The following is a 23,054-nucleotide window of genomic DNA, read 5'->3' on the forward strand; positions in this document are numbered from 1 at the left end:
AGGGACAAATACAGACTAAAAGTGAAGATATGGAAAAGGGGAGTTCCATGCAAATGTGAATCAAAGGAAAGTTGCAGTAGCAATACTCATGTGAGACAAAATAGACTTTAAAATAAAGACCAGTATAAAAGACAAGAAGGACACTACATAGTGATTAAGTGATCAATCCAGGAAGAAGATGTAATAATTGTAAACATATACGCATCCATCATAAGAGCATCCCAATACGTAAGTCAAATACAGCCAAGAAAAGGAGAAGGGAAAATGACAGTGATACATTAATGGACAGATCATCCAGCAAACAAATAAGGAAACACAGACCTTACATAACATGTTAAGCTAGGAAGACTTAATTGATATTTATAGAGCATTCCATTCAAAAGTAGCAGAATACACATTCTTCTCATGTGCACAAGGGAACATTCTCCAAGGATCACCACATGCTGGGCCACAAAGAAAACCTCAGTAAATTTAAGAAAATCAAAATCACATCAAGCATCTTCCCCAACAACAATACTATGAGATTTGAAATCAACTACAAGAAAAAAAAAAAAAGAACTGTAAACTAGGTGGAGGCTAAATAATATGTTACTAAATGACCAGTGGATGACAGAAGAAATAAAACAGAAAATTAAAAAAAAAACAAAAACACTTGGATACAAATGAAAATGAAAGTACAATCATCCAAAACATATAGGATTCAGCAAAAGCAGTTCTAAGAGGAAAGTCTATAGTGATACAATCCTACCTCAGGAAGGAAGAAAAATCACAAACCTAAGAAAACCTGACATTATACTTAAAATACTAGAGATAAAACAAGCAAAACTCAAAGTTAGCAGAAGGAAAGAAATAAAAAAGATCAGGACAAAGATAAATCAAATAGAAATAAACCAAAGGATAGAAAAAAAATTAAATGAAACTAAAAGTGGTTCTTTTAGAAGCTAAACAAAATTGATAAACCTCTAGCCAGACTCATCAAGAAAAAAAGGGAGAGGGCTCAAGTTGATAAAGAGATAAATGAAAAAGATTTTACAACATTAAAAAGAATACATTTGAATCAGTTCTAATGAGGTGGATGAAACTGGAGCCTACTATACAGAGTGAAGTAAGCCAGAAGGAAAAACACCAATACAGTATACTAACACATATATATGGAATTTAGAAAGATGGTAAGGATAACCCTGTATGCGAGACAGCAAAAGAGACACAGATGTATAGAACAGTCTTTTGGACTCTGTGGGAGAGGGCGAGGGTGGGATGATTTGGGAGAATGGCATTGAAACATGTACAATATCAGTCCAGGTTTGATGCATGATACAGGGTGCTCGGGGCTGGTGCACTGGGATGACCCAGAGGGATGGGATGGGGAGGGAAGTGGGAGGGGGGTTCAGGATGAGGAACAAGTGTACACCCATGGCAGATTCATGTTTATGTAAGGCAAAAACCTTATTATACAATATTGTAAAGTAATTAGCCTCCAATTAAAATAAATACATTTATATTAAAAATAAAATTAAATTTAATAAAAAGTTACAACAGACACCCTAGAAATAAGAAGTGTCATAAGAGACTATTGCAAGCAACTACAAACAATATGCCAACAAAATGGACAACCTGGAATAACTGGACAAATTCTTAGAAATGAACAATCTCCCAAGACTGAAGCATGAAGAAACAGAAAATATAAACAGACTAACCACCAGTATTGAAAGTGAAACTGTGATTATAAAACTCCCCCTATTTGCTACATCTTTATTCATTCATCTAACTATGGATGGGCACGTAGGTTGCTTCCATAGCTTGGTAATTACAAATTCCGGTGCATATATCATTTTTGAATTAGTGTTTTTATTTTCCTTGGATATATACCTAGGAGTAAAACTTATGGTTAATGTGGTAGTTCTACTTTTCCTACCACCACCCCCCGCCCCAATAGATGTCAGAAATTGAAGATTCCTTCTTGAAATATCCAATGGCTCTGCTCAAACTCAGGAAGAAAGTTGGAGGGTAATTAGGATGAAGCTGGACAATAAACTGGTATGTGACAAAATTAGTCATAGTGGAATAACACTGTGTAAAACAGAAAGAGCTTCAGCTATGAAGCAACCACAATCAAGTTCAAATCTAGTTGAGTCACTTTCCAGCTATGTGACTTTGAGCAATTCATATCTATTCTGAAACTCATTTGCAAAATGGGGCTAAGGATCAACTGTTAAGACTGACTGAGAAATTGCAATTAACATTTTGGAACATAGCAGTTGTGCAATAAAAGGTAAAAACAACTATGAGAACCAGAAGATCAACTGCAGTACTGAATGAAAAGGCATGAATCTGCTACTTGCAACAGCAAATGCTTCTTAGAAAACCACAGTTTGGGTCTTTAGTTTGTCACCTGAAGAGTTTGTTCAGATCAGATCAGATCAGTCGCTCAGTCGTGTCCGACTCTTTGCAACCCCATGAATCGCAGCACGCCAGGCCTCCCTGTCCATCACCAACTCACGGAGTTCACTGAGACTCACGAGTTAGACATTCAGAAATCACCTTTTGCCCTTCATGAGAATTTACTTAGCAAACTTTGCAATTATCACCAGACTTAAAGATTATGTAAATGATACAAGAATGTAAACAGCACATCAAAAAATAAATGAGTGCACCTAGAATTAAAGACCTAAAGACAGTCCTCATCAGGTCAGAAAGAACAATCAGGGATAACACTGAAATCAGGCACAAGGCTTGGCACTGCTAAGGTGAGATAGGAGCTGGGGGGTTAGTTTAAGTGGGGCTTGCACTCACTCCCTTCACCTCCATCACAGAAAGTAGATATGACAGAGTAGAGCGCACACAACTCTGGGTCTTAGCTATCCACTGAACCAGTCATTCACTCTGTAAGCAAATACTGAACACTAGTTAGTGCCTGCTTTGAAAAATGCAGAAGTGGAAAAGACATGCTCCCTGCCTTCAAACAACTGATGATCTAGAGGAGGAAAGACGCAACAGCAGTGACAGCAACACAAACGAAACCAAAGCAGTGACCTCACCGAGCCGCAGGAAGAGTGAGAACACAGATGAGGAGCTTCAGCTCCTTCAAGACTGAGCATGAAACAACAGAAGCGTGTGCTTAAACTGAATTCTGAAGAATGGGCGGGAGTACCCTAGAAAGGCAGGATGGACATAGGCATGGTGACTTTGTGACCATAACAGGAGTGCAGAAAGTATAAGAGGGTGGCAGATGGGAAACCACTGTGAGCAGAGATCACACACTCTGCCTTTCTTGCACATCATCTAAGAACGCCTAGGAGGATGATTGGCACACATGTTCACAGGTGATAAATATTTATTATGAAATGTCATATTATCTGAAGATATAATCTGATATATAACAGAGACAAGTATTTATTATGAAATCTCATATTATCTGAAGATTTAATCCCATACACAGTAGAGCAGATTCAGAAGTACACTTTGTCTATGGTTAAGGGAGAACAGTGAGGACCTAACTTTACCAGAGCAAGGAAAACAAACAGGGCTTCTTTTTATCTAAGAGCTGGAAAAAAAGCTCAGATATTATCCAATGCAATGTTCAATTATCAGCCAAAAAATAGCTTTTGATTTCTAATTCAGTATTCTTTGGGATCACTGAGTTCTTGAGAACAGCATTAATGCATCATGCAATGTGATATGAAGACATGGAGACGCCAAAAAGTAAAAATGGTTGTGCAATGCATCCAGCTAATCAGCAATGTTCAAACTACCATACAATTGCACTCATTTCAAAAGCTAGCAAGGTAATGCACAAAATCCTTCAAGCAGGTCTTCAGCAGTATGTGAACCAAGAAGTTCCACATGTACAAGCTGGATTTAGAAAAGGCAGAGGAACTGGAGATCAAATTATTAAAATCTGTTGGATCATAGATAAAGCAAGGGAATCCAGAAAAATATCTACTTCTGCTTCATTGACTACACTGAGCCTTTGACTGTGTGGATCACAACAACTGGGTAATTCTTAAAGAGATGGGAATACTAGACCATTTTACCCACCTCCTGTATGTACGACGAGAAGCAACAGAACAGGATGGGGAGATGGACTGGTTCAAAATAGGGAAAGGAGTACATCAAGGATGTATATTTTCACCCTGCTTGTTTACCTTCTATGCAGAGTACATCATGTGAAATGCCGGGCTTGGTGAATGACAAGTCAGAATCAAGATTGCCGGGAGAAATAACAACCTCACGCACGCAGATGATATCACTCTAATGGCAGAAAGTGAAGAGGAACTAAAGAACTTCTTAATGAAAGTGAAAGAAGAGAGTGAAAAAGCTGGCTTAAGACTCAGCATTCAAATAACAAAGATTGTGGCATCCAGTTCTATCACTTCGTGGTAAATAGAGGAGGAAAAACTAGAAACACTGACAGATTTTATTTCCTTGGGCTCCAAAATCACTGCAAATGATGACTCAGCCATGAAATTAAGACATTTGTTCCTTGGAAGAAAAGCAGTGACAAACCTATTAAAGAGCATATTAAAGAGCAGAGACATCACTTTGCCAGTGAAGGTTCATATAGTGAAACTATGATTTTTCCAGGAGGCATGTATGGATGTGAGATTTGGACCATAAAGAAGACTGATCACTGAAGAATTGCTGCTTTTGAACTGTGGTGTTGGAGAAGCCTCTTGGGAATCTCTTGGACAGCAAGGAGATCAAACCAGTCAATCCTAAAGGAAATTAACTGTGAATGTGCATTGGAAAGACTGATGCTGATGTTGAAGCTCCAATATTCTCGCCACCTAATATGAAGAGATGACTCATTGGAAAAGACCCTGATTCTGGGAAAGATGTAGGGCAGGAGAAGGGGGCAACAGAGGATGAGATGTTTGGATAGCATTACTGGCCCAATGGACATGCTGCTGCTGCTAAGTCGCATCAGTCGTATCCAACTCTGTGCGACCCCATAGTTGGCAGCCCACCAGGCTCCCCTGTCCCTGGGATTCTCCAGGCAAGAACACTAGAGTGGGTTGCCATTTCCTTCTTCAATGCATCAAAGTGAAAAGTGAAAGTGAAAGTTAAGTCGTGTCCAATTCTTTGCAACCCCATGAACTGCAGGACACCAGGCCTCCCTGACCATCACCAACTCCTGGAGTCCACCCAAACCCATGTCCATTGAGTCGGTGATGCCATCCAACCATCTCATCCTCTGTCATCCCCTTCTCCTGCACTCAATCTCTCCCAGCATCAGGGTCTTTTCAAATGAGTCAACTCTTCCCATCAGGTGGCCAAAGTATTGGAGTTTCAGCTTCAACATCAGTCCTTCCAATGAACACCCAGGACCGATGTCCTTTACGATGGACTGGTTGGATCTCCTTGCAGTCCAAGGGACTCTGTTTATCACAGTTTAGGCACCACCTGTTTGAATAGGCAGCTACCAGTACCATGACTTTCAGGATCTCTAATTACAGACCCATTCATAATTCACAATGGTACAATTTATGTTTATGGTCAGAGTTTCTGCTTCCAGTTTATCTTGAACTAAAACTAAGTCTTCGGAAAGCAAACAGAAAGGGTCAGGATAAATTGGCCAGCTTACAATGATAAAAACGGCATTTTCTAAAAAACCCACATTCCTTGGCCTTGTCATATTACTGATTCATGCCTTCACACATAAAAGCAGGGTTTGTCTTACATTCTGATTAGATAGTACCTTGAAACTTCTGAGCCAAAAGTAAGAATTGTTATTTTCTTTATTGAAGGCTGATGGTAACTGATTTTTCACCAGGAAATTTTAAAAGGAGAGCAATCAGTTTGTGCTGTTGTTTACATACATATGATCCTTTCATCAGTAGTCTCTGAAGTGAAGTGAAGTCGCTCAGTTGTGTCCGACTCTTTTGTGACCCCATGGACTGTAGCCTACAAGGCTCCTCTGTCCATGGAATTTTCCAGGCAGCAGTACGGGAGTGGGTTGCCATTTCCTTCTCCAGGGCATATTTCCAAGCCAGGGATTGATCCCGGGTTGCCCACATTGCAGGTGAACGCTTTACCATCTGAGCCACCAGACAGGCACATAATGAACATTAGTGTGTAGTGAAATATACTAAGTATGAAGAAAACACAAGAGAGTTAAAGAAACCTTCACATGTTTCCTTAAATGAGTCTTAACGGATACATAGATGTTTTCCTGGCCAGGTAAAATGAGAAGGTTCCTAAACAAAGCATACTATAGAAACAAAGTTTCTGTGCAGCAGAAGGAAGTTTCTTGAGAAGTGTAACTATGGCTAGAAGACTAGTCATTGTGTAAGTGATTTGCTACTCCTGCCACTGTGAACTGTGAAAATAAGAGCAAGTTACTAAAGCATCCCAGGGACGGGGGAGCCTGGTGGGCTGCTGTCTGTGGGGTCGCACAGAGTCGGACACGACTGAAGTGACTTAGCAGCAGCACTAAAGCATTTAGTGCTTGTCCCATAGGAGTGTTGTGAGGATTAACTTTTCTAATGCACGTGAAGGGTTTAGAATCCTGCTGGCACATCTTTGGTGCTTAATAAATGTTTTATTATTGTTACCACTGTCAAATCATCATCACCATTATTTTGAACAAATGTACTATTCCTGGCGGTGTTTCTTTTACTTGTGAGAGGAGAGTCCATTTTGTTTATCATCACACCACAAATATCGTGATTTGAATGTGGCCCAGGGGCAAAGGAGTAAGTTCAAAGATCACTTACATTAGGGTGCTGACAAAGTCATGGTAGATGCCATAGACTTAGCTGAGGAAATTCCATTCTTCAAAAAACCACATGCTGTTTTTGCAGAATCATATACTCCCACCAAGAATTACTAATTCTACTTGGTTTCATAAAAGATTTCTACTGGCTCTACCTGTCATTCAGCCCAGTCCCCACCATGGAGTCTATAAACCAGAATCCAACTTCATTCTTTCAGAATAATGTTCCAAAGCATGAACCAATCTCAAAAACACAACTCCACACCACAGAGACAGCTAAATCCCAAATTTAGAATTATTTCCTGCATATTCTTAGGACTTTGCCTCAAGAGATGAGACCAATGCTCCCTTAAGTTTTGGTAGGAATTAGAGAGAATTGTTTCTATTAATGCCAATCCTTTATCTCTTGAGTCAATTACCAATCATAAGGACAATATCAGTTTGAACCAGAAAAATCCATCCCCAAATCACTATCTTTGTTGATTCTTTTATTTCTAGCTTTGTCAAGGACCCCAACCTTGCTTCTTCTGTACAAATAGGGCTCTTTCTATTAAAATTTTCCAGTCACTGTCTAGGTGGTTAGAACGCAGATATAAAGGTCATGATCCTTAGTAAGTGTCCCTGGGTGAAACTCAGGTAATTAAAATGAACACACACAACATTGTAGGAACCAGCACAAGGCTGGCAGAAAATAGACGCTCAATGTGAGCATGTTCAGATGAATTTTGTTTCTTACACTGAGCCATAAGACACTAATTATATTTGACTGGCTTGATGTTTAAAAAGCAGCAATTATATGTGATTTAACCTAATCAGCATTCTGATGGGATTAATCATTGGGTATTGGAGTATGGGGAAATAGCTACATGGACTAAAAACCTGGCTTTTAAAAATTCAACTTTTTTCCTTGTTAGAAAAGCAATATATCAGAGAAAAATATTAAAGAATAAGTTCATTTGAACAATCTCTCCACTTTTACTGCCACGCCTCATGTGGGATCCATTATCACCTCTCCCTCGGAGTACTGCAAGAGCTTAACTGGCTTGTCTGCTTTCATTCTTCTTGAACTTGGGCATAAACTTGGGTGAGCATACATGTACACGTGTACACATGTACAATGGACATGAGTTTGAGCAAGCTCCAGGAGATGTCGAAGGATAGGGAAGCCTGGTGTGCTGCAATCCATGGGGTCACAAAGAGTTGGACATGACTGAACAACTGAACAACATAAAACAAAATAAATAAAAGCAAAAATAAACACATAGGAGACCTCCCTGGTGGTCTAGCAGTTAAGAGTTCACCTGCTGATGCAGGGGACACAAATTCAATCCCTTGTCCAGGAAGATCCCACATGCCATGGAATAACTAAGCCACAACTACACCACAAATACTGAGCCCACACTCTAGGGCCTACAAGACAACTGCTAAAGCCTGTGTGCCTAGAGCCCATACTGCACAGCAAGAGAAGCCACTTCAACAAAGACTACCCCTTGTTCACTGCAACTAGAGAAAGCCCGTGCTCAGCAATGAAGATCAAGCACAGTGAAAAATAAAATAAATAAACAAAAATAAACCCATGGGACCTACTTAAAAGCTTTCCACAGCAAAGGAAACCACCAAAAAAACAAAAAAGACAACTTACTGAATGGAAGAAAATATTTACAAATGATATGAGCAAAAAGGGATCCAAACAACTCAACATAAAGAGATCATACAACTCAACCTCTAAAAAGCAAAGAACTTGGTTAAAATATGGGCAGAAGAAATGAATAGACATTTTTCCAAAGAAGATATGCAGATGGCCAACAGATATATGAAAAGATGTTCAACATCATTAGTCATCAGGGAAATGTAAATGAAAACCACAATGAAGATTAAAAAAAGGGAAAAAGAAAGAAAAGACAAAACCCCAAACTGTAAATAGAAACAAGAGCAAAGTAACACAAACAGACAAAAAAGGAATGAAAACAGAACCAAAAAGAAAACAAAACACAAGATTGATGTATGGCAAAACCAATACAATATTGTAAAGTAATTAACCTCCAATTAAAATAAATTTATACTAAAAATAAAATAAAATAGCATGTTAAAACACACACACACACACAAGAGAACAACCAGACAAACTAAAGAAAACAAAAATGAAATCAAACAACTTTTAAAAAGCTAAACAAAGCATAAAACAAAACCAAAGCAGTTCTATTTCCAGTTTTTTAAGGAATCTCCACACTGTTCTCCATAGTGGCTGTACTAGTTTGCATCCAGCAACCCCACTGCTGGGCATACACACTGAGGAAACCAGAAGGGAAAGAGACACGTGTACCCCAATGTTCATCGCAGCACTATTTATAATAGCCAGGACATGGAAGCAACCTAGATGCCCATCAGCAGATGAATGGATAAGAAAGCTGTGGTACATATACACAATGGAGTATTACTCAGCCATTAAAAAGAAAACATTTGAATCAGTTCTAATGAGGTGGATGAAACTGGAGCCTATTATACAGAGTGAAGTAAGCCAGAAGGAAAAACATAAATACAGTATACTAACGCATATATATGGAATTTAGAAAGATGGTAACAATAACCTGGTGTACGAGACAGCAAAAGAGACAGTGATGTATAGAACAGTCTTATGGACTCTGTGGGAGAGGGAGAGGGTGGGAAGATTTGGGAGAGTGACATTGAAACATGTAGAATATCATGTAAGAAACGAATTGCCAGTCCAGGTTCGATGTGCGATACTGGATGCTTGGGGCTGGTGCACTGGGACGACCCAGAGGGATGGTGTGGGGAGGGAGGAGGGAGGAGGGAGGAGGGAGGAGGGTTCAGGATGAGGAACACATGTATGCCTGTGGCGGATTCATTTTGATATTTGGCAAAACTAATACAATTATGTAAAGTTTAAAAATAAAATAAAATTAAAAAAAAAAAAAAAAACAAAGCAGAGTGCCAACTGAACAATAAAGCAAAGAAAACAAAACAGACAAAAATTATCAGAAATCATTAAAAAATAATCAAAATGATTAAAAGTTGAAATCTTAACACTTTTGGAAATAGGGATGGTCCTTGAGAATTTGAGCTTTCGTGGTGGCTCAGATGGCAAAGCATCTGCCAGCAATGCGGGACACTCAAGTTCGATCCCTGGGTTGGGAAGATCCCTGGAGAAGGACATGGCAACCCACTCCAGTATTCTTGCCTGGAGAATCCCATGGACAGGGGACCCTGGTAGACTACAGTCCATGGGGTTGCAAAGAGCAGACATGACTGAGCAACTTCACTTTCTTGAGAATATTATACTAAGTGAGCAAAATCAAGCAGAGAAAGACAGATACCATATGGTTTCACTCCTTTGTGGATACAGAAATAAAATAAGTTACAAACAAACATACAGAACAGTGCAGTGACTACCTGAGTGGAAGGAGTTAGGAGCGTGGTAAAAGGGGAAAAGAAGGTCAACACCAATGCAGTATATTAACACATATGTATGTAATTCAGAAAGATGGTAACAGTGACCCTAATGTGAGACAACAAAAGAGACAGAGGTGTATAGAACAGTCTTTTGGACTCTGTGGGAGAGGGCGAGGGTGGGATGATTTGAGAGAATAGCATTGAAACATGTAAATTATCATACGTGAAACAGATCACCAGTCCACGCTGATGCATGAGACAGGGTGCTCAGGGCTGGTGCACTGGGATGGCCCTGAGGGATGAAATGGAGAGGGAGGTGGGAGGGGGTTCAGGCTGGGGAACACATGCATACCTGTGGCTGATTCATGTCAATGTATGGCAAAACCCACTACAATATTGTAAAGTAATTAGCCTCCAATTAAAAAAAAAAAAAAAAAAGATGAGAGAGGGGGGAAAAAAAGGTCAACTGTACCATGACTGATGGAAAATAAAACTTTTGGTGGTGAGTATACTGTAGTGCTTCAGAATTTGAAATATAATTTTCCATACCTGAAATTTATATAATGTTATAAACCAAGGTAACCTCAATAGGGTGTTATAAACGTTTTAAAGTCAAAATGCTTTTTTTTTTTTTTTCCAGAAATTTAAAAGCCTTAGGGAGAAATAACAGCTGTCAAAAGAACAATTTGCTGTATGACTCAGGGAACTGAAACAGGGGTTCTATGGTAATCTAGAAGGGTGAGATGGGGAGGCAGATGCAAAAAGATATGGTCATACCTGTGTCTGATTCTTGTTGATGCATGAGAGAAAGCCACAAAACTCTGTAAAGCAATTATTCTTAAGTTAAAAAAATAAATTCAGTTCAGTTCAGTTGCTCAGTCGTGTCTGACTCTTTGTGACCCCAAAAACCATGGCATGCCAAGCCTCTCTGTCCATCACCAACTCCCGGAGTTCACTCCAACCCATGTCTATTGAGTCGATGATGCCATCCAATCATCTCATCCTCTGTTGTCCCCTTCTCCTCCTGCCCTCAATGTTTCCCAGCATCAGGATCTATTCCAATGAGTCAGCTCTTCCCATAAGGTGACCAAAGTATTGGAATTTCACCTTCAACATCAGTCCTTCCAATGAACACCCAGGACTGATCTCCTTTAGGATGGACCAGTTGGATCTCCTTGCACTCCAAGGGACTCTCAAGAGTCTTCTCCAACACCATAGTTCAAAAGCATCAATTCTTCAGTGCTCAGCTTTCTTCACAGTCCAACTCTCACACCCATAAATGACTACTGGAAAAACCATAGCCTTGACTAGATGGACCTTTGTTGGCAAAGTGATATCTCTGCTTTTTAATATGCTCTCTAGGTTGATCATAACTTTCCATCCAAGGAGTAAGCATCTTTTAATTTCATGGCTGTAATCACCATCTGCAGTGATTTTGGAGCCCCAAAAAATAAAGTCTGACACTGTTTCCCCATCTATTTCCCATGAAGTGATGAGACCATATGCCATGATCTTCGTTTTCTGAATGTTGAGCTTTAAGCCAACTTTTTCACTCTCCTCTTTCACCTTCATCAAGAGGCTTTTTAGTTCCTCTTCACTTTCTGCCATAAGGGTGATGTCATCTGCATATCTGAGATTATTGATATTTCTCCCGACAATCTTGATTCCAGCTTGTGCTTCTTCCAGCCCAGCGTTTCTCATGATGTACTCTGCATATACGTTAAATAAGCAGGGTGACAATATACAGCCTTGACGTACTCCTTTTCCTATTTGGAACCAGTCTGTTGTTCCATTTCCAGTTCGAACTGTTGCTTCCTGACCTGCATATAGGTTTCTCAATTAATTAAAAAAAAACAAGCAGTAATCTGAGAAAATCAGAATAAAAGGAAAATTTCCAATCTTAACAACAAAAGAACATTTCCCAATTCCAGGAGGCGTTCATATCTTCCTAGAGGTTTTGAAATCTTCTGCTCATGTGTTGAATTAAAACAATTGTTCCTTTCAATGGGGAGAGCTAATGAGCCTGATCCAGAATGATGCCATTGCAGGCAGTCAGCAGAGAAGGAGCCCAGCCCCTCCTCCCAGGGGTCAGGCCACACCATTCTCTGGGCTGTGATTGGCTCCAGCTCTTGACTAAGGGACATTTAATGATGAATAAGAACGCTGCTAAATGATCAGCCAACAGAGAGAGAGAAGAGAGAAAGGTAGACTAATCTTCTTGGGTCCAGGGAAAGGTAGTACAGTCTTCATCAGGACAAAAAAAAAAAGACTCAGGACAGAGACGTGAGAAGCTGGGAAGGAGTTCACTATCAGGTTTGCCAAGAGTCAAGTAGGCTAAAAAGTTTTCTGTGTAGGCTTCTTACTTCATGGAATAAAAGGAGAGGGAAAAGGTCATTCTGTAGTTTATTCAGGTGAGAATTAGAAATTCCAGGTGTCACGCCAGAAATTCTAAAAGCACAAAGACAATGATGTTTGAAGAAAAGCCTGAGGGCAATGGGAGCCTTGTGGATGAGAACCAGCTGGACCTGGGTGCGAAGCATCAGGCAAACAGGAAACCAGCAGCAAGTGGGAGAGCCAAGCTCCCTGCAAGGCAGGAGGCAAACGCAAAGTGTGGCTTGCCCAGAAAAAGCATCAGCATGTACACCTGGCAGGAGATCCAGAGACACAATCAGGAGACTGACCAGTGGCTGGTGATCAATCGCAAGGTCTACGATGTTACTGGCTGGGCGGACAGGCATCCCGGTGGGCGGCTGGTCCTCAACCACTGCGCTGGGGAAGATGCCACGGTAAGGAGCTCAAAGTCTGCCCTCTGTCTCTCTGTTCCAGCTGCTGGGTGGCTGGGACCTTGACTGTCTTTCCAAAAGCATTTCAAGTACGTGTTCAAGCTCCATGATCACTCATTTCCTCCCAAACCAATTTTTATGGATTCCTATCCAGCAAAAAGTTGAAAGCTAATTAAGCCTCAAGGTCTAGCTATTATTTGCACTAGGTTTGGGGTGGGCTCAGATGCTGACAGTAGATACTATGTGTATTTCAGGTTTTGCTTTTGTTCTTGGCATTATGTTTTTTTGTTTTGTTTTATTTTGAAATGGAGTCATTGTCTTACAAGAAGAAAGTTACAAATAGGTGAGTAAAATCTGGAAAAAAATGTCTTCATTCAAGTAGAAATTTCTCAGACTCCTACAACTGGAGTGCCTGAAACAGACAGCAACTCATCTGGCGAGCATCAAAATGTTGAACAATGTTGAAAGTCTACAGTGACATAGGCTTTTAGACTTTATAGAGTTATTTTTTGTTGTGTAGTTAATTCAATGTGACACAACCCACTTTTATGGAAGAAGTAACTGAAATCAGAGTGGTTAAATGACTGACCCAAGTTCACCCAGCCAGTAGATCTCAGATTCAAAATACTTATCTTTCTGAACTTTCAGTCTTAACCACTTTTCTTCACTGTTTTTCCTCATAACTCTCCTCCACCAAAATAGCTGAAAAAATAGACTTTCAATGGATGCCTAAAATATCACGCATCATATGTGTTAAGTTGCTTCAGCTGTGTCCAACTCTTTGCGACCCTATGGACCACATTCCGGCAGGCACCCCCGTCCTTGGAATTCTCCGGGTATGAATACTGGAGTGGGTTGCCATGCTTTTTTCCAGGGGATCTTCCTGAACTAGGGATCGAAACTATTTCTTACCTCTCCAGCATTGGCAGGAGTGTTCTTTACCATTAGCACCACTTGGGAAGCCCAAAGACACATAGACACATTCAAATGCATGACCTCACTTAAACCTTATCATAAAGAAAGTGAATCAGTTCAGTTCAGTAGCTCATTCGTCATCAACTCTTTGCGACCCCATAAATTGCAGCATGCCAGGCCTCCCTGTCCATCACCAACTCCCAGAGTTCACTCAAACTCACATCCATTGAATTGGTGATGCCATCCAGCCATCTCATCCTCTGTCATCCCCTTTTCCTCCTGCCTCCAATCCCTCTCAGCATCAGAGTCTTTTCCAATGAGTCAACACTTCGCATGAGGTGGCCAAAAGTTACTGGAGTTTCACCTCTAAGAAAAGTGAATAGTATTCCCATATTAAAGATTAAAAAAACTGATACTAAAACATGAAAATAATGTGTCTCAGAGCACACAAATAAGAGTGACAAATTTTTAAATCAGATAAGTTTTTTACCATAAAGCCCTTTATGCTGCTACTGCTAAGTTGCTTCAGTCATGTCTGACTCTGTGTGACCCCATAGACTGCAGCCCACCAGGCCCCTCCGTCCATGGGATTTTCCAGGCAAGAGTACTGGAGTGGGGTGCCATTGCCTTCTCCGAAAGCCCTTTATAGCTGATCTTAAAAATAAAATTTCCATTTAATATTGAATTAGGAGGCTTCTCAATCCATAAATGCATTTAGGAATCCATTCTAAAATATTCTATAAGAAAGTTGATTTTAGCCCAATTAGGAACTTTTTCTCCATATTATACACATGAAGAAATGGAGAATAAAAGGTGTTAAATAAACTAATTCAAGATCAGAAAATTAACATATTATTGAGTAGAAATTTAAAGAGATTTTTTTTTTTTATGTTATCCTTGTCATTTTCATGTTAGTATATAATTTTTCCAACTGGTTTCAAAGCATAGCATTAAAAACATTGATTCAGGAAGCTCTGCTCTGTGAGCATTACTTGACAGATAAAAACAGAATGCACAAGCATATGGCTAGTTTGCAAAGAAAGAAAGATTTTGTTTTTTTGACACTAGCAACATCTTCTTCCCCCAGTTCTCATTTCCCCCTAATTTCTCAACTTCTCTGTCTAATCAGGGTCTTCTACCATCTTCTTGTCTTGATTCTGCAGTCAGAGGAATGCCTTTCTGAGCAGACCCTTCCACATCCCCAACCACTCTGGTCTGATCTGATGTTTTTAAAACAAAGCTCAACCTTTTCCTGGAAAAGTGTGCATGAGCTTGTAGCCCTGATGGGATTCTCACATGTGTCAGGAAGACCCTAGGAAGCCAGACAGCTGAGGATAGAAGGAGCCAAGGGACAGTCATTTGTGCAAGAATCAGGAGAAAGATTAACAAAAATAAAGGGAAAAAATACTTGTTGATGTATGACAGAAAACCACAAAATTCTGTGAAGCAATTATACTTCAATTTAAAAAATAAAGTGGCAGAAAAGAGGGAAAAATACCACATATCTCACCTCCACTACAGAAAGAAAATATGGACAATGCTTTCTAACACAAGTCACAGAATCAGCTCAGAGGATGTGTTAGCAAAAATATGTACCTTCAACCACCTTGAATATAACTGGTGGACATAGCTTGCAGAAAGCAGCTCAGCTGATGAATTTGTAATTTGCTGGTGAGTTTTTATCTCCCAGAAGTTAGAGAAAGACCACAATTCTGCATCCAAGTCTAGTTAACAAGGAAGAATTAAACCTTATGGGAAAATACCCACAACACCTCAGGATTTGTGTCTTAAGGATGAACACCCTAAGTGTGGTCAGTCATGTACCCTGGATTTTTAGAAGGCAGATCCAGAATGTTCAGAGAAAAGTCTCCAGAGGATGGCTAGAGAAGAGTGGAAGGGTGCCAGAAGAATTCTGACAACCACAGTATTCCATGGCCACTCATGGAGCCTGAGGTGCAGTATACGTTATACAAGCCTGGGAAAGTCCCTGAGATGCTCTGGAACTCAGCTTCATCATCTGCATAATGGGAATGGCCTTACCCATCTAATTAGGAAATGAGACTAAAGATTGTAAAGTGTTTAGCATAATACCAGATGCACTTTTCATTAAATCATAGCTATTGTTATTCATATCACACCTCCATAGACTCAGAGGTGTGAGTCACATTTCCTGTTTATCACCTGCTTAGAAATCCTGATTGTTTGTTGCCAACTGGGAACAGAGGAGTGTGTGGTGGAGAAACAGCATGACTCTAGGGACGGAGGGAAGAACATGAAGTTAGAGAACCTGAGGTCAGATGCTTTCTCTCTACAGCCTAAAGTGTTTGCAGGCTGTGCCCTGAAAGGCAAATGTGCACCAACATATGATCTCTGTGCACAAGCCCTGGCCCATAGCTACACCTGCCCAGAGCGGGGCATCTTTCCTTATTTACACAGAAACTTCCCCAAGCCTCCATCCTTCTCATGAAAAGTACATAATGATACCAAGGTAGCTTGTTCCATAGGGTCACTCATTCATTCATTCATGTGGTCAATCATTCTAAAACTTTTTGAGGTGTCCAGTCTAATGATTAAGAGTACAAATTTGAGAATGAAAGAGGTGTGGTTTGCATCTGGGCTCCACCACTTGCTAGGAATGTCCTAAGGAGCTTGCTGAAGCCTTGGAGCCTCAGCTCCTTTATCTAGAAAGTGGGATAATGATACTTCTATCTTATTATGGATGTCAAAGTCAGCGAAGATAAAACAAAGGTTTTCTTCTTATACCTGACACAGATTAAACACTCAAAAATGACATTTATCATTCCTTAGTTATTCTGAGATAAGTTGTCATTTTGTCCAAAGACTTTTACTAAGAGTTAGTTAGTTAGTTCAGTCACACTGTCATGTATGATTCTTTGCCACCCCATGGACTGCAGCATGCCAGGCCTCCCTGTCCATCACCAACTCCCAGAGTTTACTTAAACTCATGTCCAATGAGTCAGTGATGTCATTCAACCATCTCATTCTCTGTCATCCCCTTCTCCTCCCACCTTCAATCTTTCCTAGCATCAGGGTCTTATAAAATGAATCAGCTCTTCACAGCAGGTAGCCAAAGTATTGGACTTTCAGCTTCAACATCAGTCCTTCCAAAGAATATCCAGGACTGATTTCCTATAGGATGGACTGGTTGGATCTCCTTGCAGGCCAAGGGACTCTGAAGAGTCTTCTCCAACACCATAGTTCAAAACTATCAATTCTTCAGTGCTCAGCTTTCTTTATAGTCTACTCTCATATCCATACATGACTACTGGGAAAAAATCATAGACTTGACTAGATGGACCTTTGTTGGCAGAGTAAACTCTCTGCTGTTTAATATGCTGTCTAGGTTGGTAATAACTTTTCACCCAAGGAGTAAGCATATTTTAATTTCATGGCTGTAATCACCATCTGCAGTGATTTTGAACCCCCAAAATGAAGTCTGCCACCGTTTCCTCTGTTTCGTCATCTATTTTCCATGAAGTGATGGGAACAGATGCCATGATCTTAGTTTTCTGAATATTGAGCTTTAAGCCAACTTTTTCACTCTCCTCTTTCACTTTCCTCAGAGGCTCTTTAGTTTTCACTTTATGCTGTAAGAGTGATGTCATCTGCATATCTGAGGTTACTGATATTTCTCCCGGCAATCTTGATTCCAGCTTTTGCCCAGCGTTTCTCATGATGTACTCTGCATAGAAGTTAAATAAGCAGGTTGACAATATACAGCCTTGGCATACTCCTTTTCTTATTTGGAACCAGTCTGTCGTTCCATGTCCAGTTCTAACTGTTGCTTCCTGACCTGCATATGGATTTTTCAAGAGGCAGATCAGGTGATCTGGTATTCCAATCTCTTTCATAATTTTCCACAGTTTACTGTGATCCACATAGTCAAAGGCTTTGGCATAGTCAATAAAGCAGAAAAAGATGTTTTTCCCAGAACTCCCTTGATTTATTGATGATCCAGCGGATGTTGGCAATTTGATATCTGGTTCCTCTGCCTTTTCTAAATCAACCTTGAAAATCTGCAAGTTCATGGTTCACGCAATGCTGAAGCCCGACTTGGAGAATTTTTAGCATTACTTTACTAGCATGTGAGATGAGTGCAATTGTGCCCTAGTTTGAACATTCTTTGGCATTGCCTTTCTTAGGGATAGGAATGATAACTGACTTTTCCAGTCCCATGGCCACTGCTGAGTTTTCCAAATTTGCTGGCATAATGAGTGCAGCACTTTAACAACATCATCTTTTAGGATTTGAAATAGCTCAACTGGAATTCCATCACCTCCACTAGCTTTGTTCATAGTGATGCTTCCTAAGGCCCACTTAACTTCACATTCCAAGATGTCTGGCTCTAGGTGAGTGATCACACCATCATGATTATCTGGGTCGTGAAGGTCTTTTTTGTACAGTTCTTCTGTGTATCCTTGCCATGTCTTCTTAATATCTTCTGCCTCTGTTCCAGAAGGAACCATTTTGTCCTTTATTGAGCCCATCTTTGTATGAAATGTCCCCTTGGTATCTTTAACTTTCTTGAAGAGATCTCTAGTCTTTCCCATTCTATTGTTTTCCTCTATTTCTTTGCATTGATCGCTGAGGAAGGCTTTCTTATCTCTCCTTGCTATTCTTTGGAACTCTGCATTCAAAGGGGTATATCTTTCCTTTACTCCTTTGCTTTTCACTTCTCTTCTATTCAAAGCTATTTGTAAGCCCTCCTCAAACAGCCATTTTGCTTTTTTGCATTTCTTTTTCTAGGGGATGGTCTTGCTCCCTTTCTCCTATACAATGTCACAAACCTCCATCCATAGTTCATCAGGCACTCTATCAGATCTAGTCCCTTGAATCTATTTCTCAATTCCACTTAATAATACTTACGGATTTGGTTTAGGTCATACTTGAATTTTATAGTGGTTTTCTCTACTTTCTTCTATTTAAGTCTGAATTTGCTAATAAGGAGTTCATGATCTGAGCCACAGTCAGCTCCCAGTCTTGTTTTTGTTGACTCTATAGAGATTCTCCATCTTTGGCTGCAAAAATATACTATATATGTTTTCAGTGTTGACAATCTGGTGATGTCCATGTGTAGAGTCTTCTCTTGTGTTGTTGGAAGAGGGTAAGGCTATTATACAAGACACAGGCACATCAATTCCTATTATAGAACATGTTGTTTATTTTATTTTTTTTTCAAATTGTATGATTTAAAACTAATGCACAATGCTAATAACTAAAGATCTTCTCACCTAGAAAAACTTACCTATGAAAAGCCAGAAACAACCTATAAGTCCAACAAGAAGAATTAATCATATAGATTACAATATGTCCATATGAAGCATGCTACATGCTAAGTTGTGCTAAGTTACTTCAGTCATCTCTGACTCTGGGCAACCCTATGGATTATAGCCCACTAGGCTCCTCTGTCCTTGGGGATTCTCTAGGTGAGAATACTGGAGTGGACTATTCTGCTCTCCTCCAGGGGAATCTTCCCTACCCAGGAATAGAACCTGCATCTCTTATGTCTCCTGCATTGGCAGGTGGGTTCTTTACCAGTAGCACAACCTGGGAAGCCCCAAGTTTTATTTAAGTAAGTCAATAATATTTCTGAGCTCCACAAAAGATGTAAATGGAATCTTGTGAGGTATGCACAAGAGCAGAAAATTCAGAACAAAGAAGTCATGGTTATTACCAAAGGTGCATGCTAAGCCACCTCATGTCTAAACATCAGGGTCTGAGAGGGACACTGAGAAACTCAAGCTCTTCATCAGGGTAAAAATTCAATATGACAGGAAAAAGATGACAAAAGCCTGGAGGAAATATAGCAAAATGTGTTTCAACTGCTTGGAAGACTGCAATGTGGAAGAGGTTAGAGCTGTGTGCAAGTCCAAAAGACTCATGTGGAATCAGCAGAGGCAAGGCTGGGGTGGGGCAAGAGAGGATGTGTACAGAGGTGGAATACAGATCAGGTTCACATTGTGAGTAAGCACCAGCAGAATAGGTGTCCCGGCCTGGCCACATCCTTTGCTTAACACAATCCTGGTCGATATGATGGCTTAAGGATGAGAAGAGGGGAAGGAGGAAGAGAGGATGAAGTGTGTGGGAAGTAAAGAAAGAGACAAGAGAAGGAGGAGAGGGAGAAAGGGTCTTGAGTTCTGAGCGAAGGACTCTGGATTTTACCATCACTGTAGGTCATCCTCTCCTCCCACTGCAGGTAATGAAACTTCTCTAGCCCAGCATCCCTCCCTACACCCAATCCTACAAGGAAACCTAGCTGTTTGTAAAAGGAAATGTTGTCATCAGTAATAACTGCATCTTTTGTGGGCTGTCAACATTTGTTTTTACTTTAAAATTAAATTTTAATTTGTTTCTCATTTGAATGATGGTTCAAGGTGAAAAATAGGTATGAGAATAGAGACAAGTGCAGTTAAAGTGCTAATGGATGACAATGGCCATGAAGAGGGACTCTTTTTCAAATGCCAGCCTGTTGGTTAAGTAAAGGCTGAAGATCAAGAAGTGTTAGTCAAGGCAGAATGGATACAGGCATCTGTATGATTGAGGACCTTTGCTGTCTGCCTGAAGCTATCACAACATTGTTAATAGGCTATGACCCCATATAAATTTTTTTTTTTAAAGAGTCAAAATGAAGGCAGTAGTCCAGGGAACATGTTGAAGTCCTGAAAAAGGCAGTGACAACAGAAATGAGGGAGGGGGGTGGATAACCAGGAGACATAATTTATAATAGGGGATAAGTGACTGGGTAAGTAAGCAGGAGTAAGGAGCCTAAACTGTATGATGGATGCCTTATATAGGTAGGTGGATGGCAGTTGCCATTATGAGATAATGTAGTCAGAAAGATGAATAGGTTTGGCAGGGAGAGTGGAGATAGAGAGAGTCTGGCCTGGAGCTTAGTTAAGTATATCACAGGAAAAAAATCTCAAATAATGAAAGTTCTCAAACAATAGAGTGAGTTATGGCAAATAAATAAATAAACAACCCTCTGTTTATCCATGTGGGTGGAGGGGAATTTTGGTGACTTCACATAAATATTCTCCACTCCAAAGTGGCTTTTTTCCACAATGAAGGCAAAGACTATATTCTCCCCATAAATCAGCCTACTCAAAACTTGTGATCTCCCAGAAATACGAGGGACCTTGATTAAGCATTTGCCTTGAAATAGATGAGATCTGAAAAGGAACCAGAAGAGGAACTACCCAAACGTGTAGGAATGGGTGTCCGTGGTTGGGTATTGAATATTCTGGTGAATTTTTTATTTTTATTTTTTTGGCTGTGCTGCAAGGCGGGTGGGACCTTAGTTGCCCAAGAGGGATGGAACCCACACCCTCCATTGGAAGCATGGAGTCTTAACTACCAGACTGACAAGGAATTCCCCTGTGGGCTGTTTGAGATAAGTAAATCAAAATCTATGTTCTAGTTATATTGTTTTGTGACTATATACATAAATTCACCATGGGTAGTTTTTTTTTTTTTTTTTTCTGAATTTTGGGAAATTTCAACTCACTTTAGAGGAACCAAATAATGATAATAATATAAAATTATCACCATTTAATGGCATCTTATTCCAAAGCTTAAGCTCTTTGATGCTTGGCTAGGTATTCAGCAAGGTTTTGTAATGACTGACTGACTGAATGAAGGAATAAATGAGCCCATGCAGCAGACTAAGTAGTATCCACAGTTAGAAAACAAATCGAAGCTTCAGAGATAAATTTCCCAATATAAACAACATACTGCACTGCTCCCTATACTGTATTTTGGTGTAAATTTAATAGGCACATACTTTGATTGATTGCAGAACAATATTTGGCAAATGGAGTGTCTCCTGAATTTCAACCCACACATGCCCTCTAGGCCAAGTGCCTTGATGTGGGGCACAGCCTGTATACAGTAGTTAAGATGTAAGGACATGATCCTTCTCAGGCCTTCTCACTTTACATACTTGTCTCTCCCACTAGGGATCATACTGCTCTTCCAATAATGGACATCTTTCCAGCCCCCATTAAATAACAGCAAAAAATCAGCAGGATTTCCAAAGTCACTGTGAAAGCAAAGATAATCACATCTTTCCTCTGTGTTGATACTGTTTGGGAAATAATCAGTGTTAAGAAGAGCTACAGTATAAATTTATGAATAGGTTAGGAAACAGAGATGATGGTTGAGAAGTGAATCAAAAGATAACAGATGAAAATGAGAGATGATAAAGTAGTTAAAAGGTCAGAAAATAGAGATGCTGAGAGTGGGGAAGAGACAGCAGTGCTTAAGACCCATATCCTTTGAACTCAATACTTCTCAACTTTCTCCTTTTTAGAGAAGTCATATGCTGCTCTATTCATTCACCCTTCCCCTTATTCATCAGACCTCTCTTGATCACATGTCATAGTCCAGTCACAGTGAAAAATATCAGGTATAATTTAATCAATAATGCATTGTCTCAGTCTTCAAAAAAGTCAAAAGGCACTGGAGAAGGCCTTTGTGAATACAAAGATTCACTGCAACATCATTTGCAAAGCCTTAGGAACAAGTGTCATGGGAGCCCAGAGAGATCATAAATAACTTTCCTGACTGTGTTAGGAAGGCATATTTCATGTGGATGTTCAAGAATAAGAAGGAAATTTAAGTAGAAAAAAAATGGAGGAAAGCAGTCAAGGCAAAGGGAGCAGTATGTATTACAAAACTTCAGAACTATACAGGGTCATGGAATGTTTATTGAATAGGGAGAGTTCCATTGGAGAGGATGAGGCATGAAGGGTACGGTGAGAGGTAAACCTGGAGAAGTAGGTTGGTGCCGGGGACCAGCCCCGGCTGATCCAGGGTATTCGAAGGAGAGATGGCATAGGTGAAGATCAGGAAACAATTGCTTAATTAAACGTTAATTAAGGATATAAAGAGTAATAGAATGAGGATAGCTCAGTGAGGAAATTCAGTGGAGAAAAGAGGCTGAATAATTCAGCCAGAAGGTAAGAGAAAGAACGACATGGGGAGACCAAGTTTCGGTGAACAAGGCCCGCACTTTATTTTCCAAAGTAGTTTTTATACCTTAAGTTATGCATAGAGGATAATGGGGGAAGGGGTAGAGTCATGCAGCCAGCCAGGCTTTCTTCCTGCAAACTTATCATATGCAAAAGCTTAGGTGATTTGCATCATCTTCTGGCCCGGAGGCCTGTTAACATTTTAAGACCCTTTCTTCAGAAAACTTATTTTTCTCTAAA

General features: G+C 40.0%; 1 protein-coding gene across 1 annotated transcript in view; it reads left to right on the forward strand.

Annotated features, from left to right (window-relative positions):
* Positions 1–12,325: 12,325 nt before the first annotated feature.
* Positions 12,326–23,054, forward strand: part of LOC113905283 (fatty acid desaturase 2-like protein FADS2P1) — a 53,146-nt gene continuing 42,417 nt past the window's right edge. The window contains exon 1 of the mRNA XM_027562322.1: positions 12,326–12,912. Coding sequence (XP_027418123.1) covers positions 12,592–12,912 — 321 coding nt within the window. The 5' untranslated portion in view covers positions 12,326–12,591. The remainder of the gene's footprint in view (positions 12,913–23,054) is intronic.

Source organism: Bos indicus x Bos taurus, chromosome 15, assembly GCF_003369695.1.
Source record: "Bos indicus x Bos taurus breed Angus x Brahman F1 hybrid chromosome 15, Bos_hybrid_MaternalHap_v2.0, whole genome shotgun sequence".
Lineage (NCBI taxonomy): Eukaryota > Metazoa > Chordata > Mammalia > Artiodactyla > Bovidae > Bos > Bos indicus x Bos taurus.